At 55.9% G+C, this 8697-nt stretch overlaps 1 protein-coding gene across 1 annotated transcript; it reads left to right on the top strand.

Moving 5' to 3' along the window:
• Positions 1-2604: 2604 nt before the first annotated feature.
• PIGV (phosphatidylinositol glycan anchor biosynthesis class V) lies at positions 2605-5980 on the top strand (the record flags this gene model as incomplete). The annotated part of the gene is made up of 3 exons (XM_079546178.1): positions 2605-2691; positions 3808-4959; positions 5669-5980. 3 exons carry the CDS (start codon positions 2605-2607, stop codon positions 5978-5980), a joined length of 1551 nt encoding a protein of 516 aa, XP_079402304.1.
• Between the last annotated feature and the right edge of the window lie 2717 nt (positions 5981-8697).

The raw sequence follows: 8697 nt of genomic DNA, 5'->3' as shown, positions 1-8697 counted from the left end.
GGCGGCAGCGCACCGCGCGGATTCCGCCGAGCCCGGCAGAGTTTTTTGCGCACCGGCGGCGCTCGGCGGGAGCAGCGCCCGGGCCGACGGCGCAGCGAGGAACCCACCCGCGGCCATGCCCGCACGGAGCGCCGCCACCCCTCCTTCCCACCACGTGAAGAAGCGTACCGGAAGCGCGGGGAGGGACAGGAAGTGACGTCCCCGGAAGTAGCCGCGGGCGATGGACCGGAAACGACGCCCCCGGAAGTAGCCGCGCGCGGCGGCGCATGCATTCGCCTCTGTTGGTGCCGGAGCGGGAGCGGCGCGCCGATCGCTCAGGTGGGGGAGGGGAGGGGATGGGAGGGGCTGAGAGGAGAGGCGGGACCGCGCCCGGGACCGCCCCCCCCCGGCACTGCGCCGCTCCTGCTCGCAGCCCCCGGAGGGACTGCGGCCCCGACCCCCCCCCTCTCGGGCCGTGTCCCGCTGCTCCGTTCCCGAGAGGCGAAACGGAGCGAACGGCCCCACTGCGGCGCCCGGAGGGCTGAGCGCTCGGAGCGGCTCCCGAGTCTCGTGAAAGCGGTGCCGGGCAGAGCTCCGCCCGCTGCTCCGTGCCTCGGCTCAGGCTAGGAGGCGGTTCCCGTCGGAGCCCCGCCGGGAGCGGCCTGCCGCGCTGCGCGGAGCAGAAATGCCTCATCCGGAGCGCTGCCGCCCCCGCGCGGGCATCGCGCCGTGCTGCTGCGCGTCCGTCCGTTGGCGCAACTTCCGGAGTTCGTAGCGGAGCACAGAACGCCGTGTAGAAACACGGAGGAGGACAGGAATGGTTCCTTACTTCACACCTGGCGTTATTTTCCACTCTTGCCTCTTCTGGCCCTGCAGGTGCTCTTCGGAGCAGCGCCGTGTGGGGCAGAGCCGTGCGAGCTGCAGCTCTGTGATGAGGTGTGCTGCAGCGTGACAGGAGTGGTGCTGCAAAGGCCTGCTTTCTTGGCATGTTCGTGCTAAGCTTCTCTGTCCTTTAAGAAAAAGAAGTACTTGGACGATTGTTGGCTGTGATCTTTAATGAGACTTGCAACTGTGAATGTGCTTTCATAAAACTTGCAGCTGGGCTGAAGTATCCGCTCTTAAAATAACGTTGGGGCTTTGTGATTTGGGATAGCGTGCCTCCCACTCACTGCTCTGTAGCTGTGAGTGCTGTGGAGCAAGAGAACATGAGCAGAACCAAAACTCTAATACATGGCAAAAGAGGAAGAAGCAGAATTGCGTGGTTCAGGCTGGGACTGTAAGTGGATGCGTTTGGGTGCTGCTTTTTGCTTTGCTGTTGCCTTGGTTTCTGCTCTCGCGTGCAGCTTTTAACCTGTCTGATTTTTCTCTGTCAATAAACTGGAAATAGGAAAACCTCTGAGAATTGTTAGGTCAGCAGGTGAGGTGAGAATTTCAGGAATCTTTGTGCACTGTCGCAGGCTGGATTAGAAAGGTGGGAAGTGGTGCAGGATGTGGTGCTGGAGCCCAGAGAGAGCTGTGGGTCTTTGGTTAGTCAGACTTGAAAAGCCGTTGGTGGCTGGGGAACTAACGGAAGAAATGTGTTATCTTAAAAAGCTGCAGAGCAGACACTGCCTGCCTGTGTGGCTCCAGGCCAACAGTTTTCATAGCTGGTAGCAGAATGTCAATCCAGAATACACAGAAAAGAGAGCAGTGTGACTCTGCAAAGTGCTTTAAATCTCACAGGTAAGGATTTGAGGGAAGAGATGGAAGAGAGCCACCGTAGCACGTGTGGTTTGCTTGGCAGGCAGATGCCCTCCCTCTGGAGAGCAGCAGCCCTGCCAAAGCAGGCAAGGGTGCAGGTGGAGAGAGCGGCGTTACGCACGTGTCACGTCCCAGAGGTGCTATATGTGATGAGGGAAGCCAGTGTGTCTGAGCAGTGTTAGCTTTGCCCCGGAGGAACCTGCAGGGCTGCGCTGTGTGGGAGGAGCAGCCCTCAGTACTGCATTTTTTTGCTTCCTAGGAGCAAACGCTGGGCAGAGAGCACGTGAGAGCAAAAGGCACCTGGCAGTGCTTAGCCAAGTGCAGCCCATTGGCAAAGGGCTTAAACAGATGTTATGCTCAGATTCCACATTTTAGTTGTGTCTCTAGTCCAAAAAAATAAGTGTCATTGAATGTTTTGGAACTTGAATGTGCGTGTAGTTGCTTGGCTGATTTGTGGCTGGAGCCAGTGGTTTTCTGCTGAGACAGCCAGTAAAGAGGGCAGTGTGGCTCTGCTACAGGCATTTACATTGGCCTAGTCAGAAATGGACTGACAATGTGTTGCAGTCTCTCCTCCTCTGCATCCTAACCAAGGTTGAGAAGTCAGGGATGTTTTTCTTTTTTAATAGGAACAGTATCAAAGATTTTTTTCTGTAACATCTCCATGTCCCTTGGTTCCTTGATCTCTTTCATATGTGACTTTCTTGTTCATAGAGATTTACAGCCCTCTGAACTTCCTGGTAGCAAGTAAAAATGAATAATGTACAAACATGTCTGAATCCAGAAATATCTCTTGGTGTCTCTGCTCTCTGTTGATCAATTCAGGTTTCCAAAACTGGAGGGTGAATTTCCCCAGCATCAGTGACCGAGGCAGCTTTCAAGCTTGGGATGGAGCTGGCGAGCAGGCAGGATCCTTATTTGCGAGTGGTTGTGCACACTGCAGTGTGCTGCAGAGCCCTGACACTCCTGCTACAGGCAAGTCTTCTGTTCCTGAACCACAGGTGCTGCAGCATCTGCTGTTCTGTGGTCCAAGACTTCTCTCTTTGGTACTGCATGATGCACCACAGGCTGGTTCTGAGTGGTTGGGAAATCCCCTTCTCCTTTGGAGAACCAGGAGACCAGCTGCATCCGGGGAGGCAGGATGCTGTGAAGTAAAATTACATACATTTCTGCATAACTTATGTGTAATGCTGCTGTTGCAAGAGGTGGGTTTGGCAGCCTGCGAAGCTGAAACGTCCGTTTATCCGCAGAGCAGGAACAGTAATCTGCTGCTGCACATTCCTCCCAAGTCTCACTTGCAGAGACATCCTTCTCTGAGTGCAGAAGGGTGCTATTGGTCCATTCTGTTCTGCCTGTGTGTGCCATGGCAGCAGAGCCCAGCTGTAGTTCCTGAAGCCAGAGCAGCCTGGGGCACATCTCCAGCAGCCCTGTGACTGCTGGGTGGGACTGAGTGGAACCTCAGAGGAGACAAAAGGCTGCCTACTGCAAATTGGTCCAGATGTGTGGTTTTTTGTAAAACATTAGGTTGTGAATTGTCCCAATTTGTTCAGTATTGCCTCTTCTCTTGTCTCTGTTAGTGCTGAATTCCTGGCCAGAGACTCGACTCATCCCAATCTCCAGGTAGAAAGCTGCAAAAAGTACTGTCTGGAGGGTTTGTTTTTAAGAAAAACAGTCTTGTTTGTCTTCTGCACCAGTTTTCTGTAGTTTTGTCTCCTCTCTCTTGTCTGTCAGCTGGGATGGGGACACCAAATTCAGTAGCAAAGGCAGCTTACCAGCACTGCAGAGGCACCTGGTGTGCGCATACGCAGTTAGATGTGCGTGAGCAGGGAGCTGAGCTGCCTTTCCCTGTCCAATTCCATGGGGATTCATGTTGGATATTGTCAGAATTGTATTCAGTTCTGCTAAAATGCCCCACAACATGTGTCTGCTTTCACAGTTTTATAGCCATCCTTGCTGGAAATCACATTAGCTTGTCTTCTGTGCTGCTCGTCCCCTTCTCTGAATCCCAGAAATGCTCTTCCAGCCCAGTGCTCCCAATAGGTTGCAAGAAGATGTCTGCTGTCCTTCAGTTCTCTCTCCTCCTCCTTCCAGGCCGTGTTTGACCTGCTGATCCCAGATCACACAGCAGATGCCTTCTCCCCGCCTCGTCTGCCCGAGCCTGGCGCATACGACCTGCTGCTGGAGCAGCTGCTGGGGGGCCTGGCACACTGGGACGCAGAGCATTTCCTCTTCATCGCAGAGCGGGGTTACCTGTATGAGCACAACTGCGCCTTCTTCCCGCTTTACCCTCTCAGCTTGCGAGCCGTGGCCGATGGCGCTCTGTGGCCCCTGCGGCAGCTGCTGTGTTTGCGGAGCCGCCTGCTGCTGTCAGCCGTCCTTCTGAATTCTCTCTTTTCTGTGCTGGCAGCCGCTGCCCTGTACAAGCTGGGCTGTGCCGTGCTGCGGTGCCGCAGGACAGCCTTCCTTGCTGCCCTTCTCTTTTGTATCAGCCCTGCCAACGTGTTCATGGCGGCTGCTTACTCGGAGAGCATGTTTGCCTTCCTGACCTTCAGTGCCATGTGGCAACTGGAGAAGGGGCAGAGCTGGCTCAGCATGCTGCTCTTCTCCCTTGCCACTGGCGTGCGTGCCAATGGGCTTGTGAATGCTGGTTTCTTTCTCTACTCCCGCAGTAAATCCTTTGCCCTCCAGCTCCAGGTGGGTTCAGGCTCAGTAAGGAAGCTCTTGCTGTTACGGAAACAGTTCCTCAGTGTGGCATCTTCCATGCTTCTGACATGTGCTGGGATTTGTCTGCCTTTTGCTTTGTTTCAGTATTATGCCTACATGAGGTTCTGCAGCCCTGGCCTGAAGCTGGCTGTTCCTGAGCCGCTGCGGCAGCTGGCTTTGGACAAAGGCTATCGTCTGGTGTCCCCCCATGGGGTTAAACCCCCTTGGTGCTCCCAGCGGTTCCCTGTGGTCTATTCTTACGTTCAAGATGTGTATTGGAATGTGGGCTTTCTGAGGTATTTTGAGCTCAGACAAGTACCAAATTTTTTGCTTGCTTTGCCTGTCTCGCTTTTGGGCTCGTGTGCTGCCTGGACCTTCATTGTTGCAAACCCACGGCACTGCCTGACCCTGGGACTAGAGAGAAGAAAGAAGAAACGAGAGGGTAAACTCAGAGCTGGGTTTTGCTGCCCTGCTGTCTTCGTGTATGTGGTCCATGCTACAGCCCTGCTGACGCTGGGGTTCTTCTACATGCATGTTCAGGTAAGACGTTCATGGCAGCATCCAGAAGTGATTTCTTACGGGGAGCGTGGGGCGATAGCTGAGGTGGTTCGGTGATGGTCACAGCCTGTGACAGCCACAGGGCCGGCAGAGGGCTGTGCAAGCCCAAGGTTTTGCCTCTCCACTTGTGATGCCACTTCCACAGTAGCTTTCCAAAGCCTCGTCTCTGCTGGAAAACTCCCAGAGATTCTGCGAGGCGCTCGCTGTGGTTTGACAGGTGGGACTGAATCACATCTGTGGCGTTCTCGTGTCAGCTCCCCGAGCGCTGCCCGCCAGAGGGCGCAGAAAACATCACGTCCTGTGACGCTGAGCTGGGTTGGCAGCGTGGGGATCCAAAGCCTGCCCAGGTCCCTTGAAAGTGCTTCTGGGTGCTTTTTACTGGCACTAACTGTTGGGGATTGTGGGGAGAGAATAATTGAAAAGTGAGATTCAGGTCCCCCCCGGCAGCTGCTGTCAGTGTTCCCGGGTGGGACTGTGACAAGGACTGCAGTGGCGGTCACCGCGTTTGTCCAAGGCCCGTGGAGCCCCTGGCCACGTGCAGAAACGCCTTGATAAAGGCAGCGGCGCTGACTAAGAGGCGTTTCGTTCCACGTGTAATAAATTCCAGCGCCGCGAGGTGGGGCTGTGTGCCATTCTCTGTACCGACAGGCTCAGAGACCGACCGACGAGATTCTCTGCCTGTTGCTTTCAGGTGCTGACCCGGTTCCTCGGCTCCTCCAGCCCCGTTCTGTACTGGTTCTCCGCCCACCTGCTCCAAGGACACGAGGCCTGGCTCTGGGAGGAGGAGGTCGGCGGGCAAAGCGCGGTGCGCGTCCGCGAGAGGCGCGTGCTGGGTGCAGCGCCCGGCTCCTGCGGGAAGGGCTCTGCGGGGGGACACCCCCTGCTCAGGCTGCTGCTGAGCTACCGCTCCATGACCGCCGTCGGGCGGTGCCTCCTGGGGTTCTTCGCGTCCTATTGGCTGCTGGGGCTGGTGCTGCACTGCAACCGCTTGCCTTGGACGTAGCGAGCGGCTGTGGCCGCGACGGACAGCTAGGTGACGGGAGGAGTAGTCCGAACTGAACGTTTTCTAAAGAACCGGACACGTCCCGAGGCCGTCGTCCACGACGAGGTGCTGTCGGACGGCGCCGTCCCACGTCGGGTGCCCGAGCGCGACCCGCGCTGCCGGCAGCGCCCGCAGCTCTGCCCGGGCCGGGCCCGCCCTGCTCTTCCGTCGTCTCGGCGCGGCCGGCAGGGGGCGCTGCAGTCGGGCGGCGGGGCGGGGCGCTGCGGACTCCGAGCGACGCCGCGAAGTACCGCGAGTAGCGGCGGATCTCGGCGCCCGCCGCTCCGGAGCGCCCCGGCGGCGATTCGCGCTGTTCCTCGACCACGTCTGCTTCTCGTGCGGCGGCGTCTCGGCCCCGTCCCGGCCCCTTCGTCGGCTGTCCCCGCCCTCGCAGACGCCGTGGATGCCCGCGCTTCCCGCCCGCCCCGTGGAAAAGCGGTCGCCGGCGAGCTCGTGGCGAAGCTCCGGTACTGCTACGGCTGCGGAGCGCCCCGTCCCGAGCGGAGCTCTCACTGCGGCGGCCGCGTCGATGAGTCGCGAACGTGGCACTGTACGTCCCGTGGGCATAGCGCTGTTGGGTGCTGCGTTTATGTTCACAGAGGGTTGCACAGCGCGACGGCGATGCGGCAGCTTGATGCAGAGCCTGAGAGCCCTCGGGCTGCTCGGCTGAGCTAAGAAAACGGTGTGGGGCCAAAGCCGGCGATTTCAGTGTGGAATTAGAACTCTGCGTTCCTTCTTGTTGCTGGTCTCATCCTGCTAGCAGGGGGAAAGAAAAGGCAATGTCCCAAGCTGAAAAGGCTTTTGTAAAGCACAGAAGTGCACTGTGCAGCTCACACTGCAGCTGTGCTCATTTTTCTGGGCATTCCTATTTTCTTATCATAGAGCCATGGAATGGTTTGGGTTGGGAGGGACCTTTAAGATCCTCTATTTCCACCCCCCTGCTGCAGGCAGGGACACCTCCTACAGACCAGGTTGCTCACAGCCCCATTCGGCCTGGCCGTGAATGCCTTCACGGAGGGAACATCTTCAGCCTGTTCCAGTGGCTCACCACCCTCACAGTAAAGAATTATTCTCTAATGTCTAATCTAAATATGTACTCTTTAAAGAGACTTTAAGGCTGTTTTCCCTCATTCTGTTGCTACGTGCTCTAATAAAAAGTCCCTCACCAGCTTTCCTGCAAGGTACTGGAAGGCTGCTATAAGATCCTCCTGGAGCCTTCTCCAGGCTGCAGAGCCCCAGCTCTCTAGGCCTGTCCCTTTAGGGGAGGTGTTCCAGCCCTCTGATTCCCCTCATGGCCCTCCTCTGGACTCACTCCAATAGCTCCATGTGCTTCTTGTGTTGGGGGCCTCAGAACTGGATGCAGTACTCTGGATGGGGTCTCACAGGAGCAGGGTAGAGGGGTAGAACCACCTTCTTGTCTCTCAACTCACACCTCCAAATCCTTCTCCTCAGGGCTGTTTCTTATGCCAGGAGAAAGCCATCTTTGTTCTGTACACTGAAAGCAAACCCTTCAGCAGCTCAGGGAGTAAGAGCTGAGAGATGCCTGGCAGTGGAGGAAAGCTGTGTGTGGTCGAGGATTGTGGGGCTTGTGTTGCTCCATTTTGAATCTATTCAATTAGTTCTTAATTGTTTTGAGCAGTTTGAAAAAGTTGGGTATACTTGGTGCACATGTATGAAGTGAGATTGAATAGCATGTTAAGTGACAGCTTAAATATTCGTCTTTTTGGTTTGGACCCCATCCCTGCTCTATAACACAGGCATCACTTGAAGTTCTGAGTGGTGTAGGCATGTGGAGAGCTGTTAGTGCAGAGGTGATCTGCACATGTCCTTCCTCCTGCTCACCTTTGGCTCTTGTCCAGCCTGTGGGCACTTGGAGATTGACCCTCTAGTAAAAAGGACCCTCTGTCCTCTATTCAGTACCCACTTGTGAGAGGATGGGGTGAGCTGAAAGGTGTTCGTCCCTTGAGCCGTTCCTGTCTGGATCTGCTGTCCTGTGGGTATTCTGTTGGTGTAGGCGCTGATGTTTTTGGTCGGAGTTTTGAAGCACAGCAGGTGAAGCAGAGCGGATGGCAGTTGAGGTTTGCAGGAGTGTGGGCCCTTGGCAGCGTGCCTTTGGTGAGCTGCGTTGGCTCAGAGACTGCACAGCTCTGCTCTGATGTGGTTTGTCAGCAAGAACAAACTTGGGAGATCATAGATTAGCACTTTATGTTTGGAGAGAGTGAGAACTAGATGGGGTTTTTTTCAGCTTAAACTTTGTTCCCCAACTCCAACCTTTCTGGTTCCCGCTGGGGAAGCAGTGTGAAGGAGGTGAAGCCCTAAGCAGAAAGGCAGCGGTGCCTGGAGCTCTCCATCAGATCTGTGCCAATCTCAGCAGCTTTGGAGGTGTCTCTGTGCACCTGGAGGATGTGGTACAGAGCTCCAAGCCTGGTGTCAATGGGACACCATGTGCAGTGGTGGTTCCCCTTGTCACGGAAAAGAAACCTTGCTGTTTCCCACATAGATTAACGGGTGCCCTTGAGCTGGTTGTGCCAGGACTTGCAGCCCTATCCCTGAGATGGATGAACTCTCCTGCCCCTCCTTTGGGTACCAGCTTGTGTCATGTCTGGCACAATTAAGAGAGAGATCAGAGTTGGAGGGTGTTAAACCTTTAGAAAGGTTTAAAAAAGTAACTCCGTGCC

Source organism: Tetrao urogallus, assembly GCF_951394365.1.
Source record: "Tetrao urogallus genome assembly, chromosome: 23".
Classification (NCBI taxonomy): domain Eukaryota; kingdom Metazoa; phylum Chordata; class Aves; order Galliformes; family Phasianidae; genus Tetrao; species Tetrao urogallus.
The sequence above is the reverse complement of the archived record's forward strand: the minus strand, read 5'-3'. Positions and strand labels throughout refer to the sequence as shown.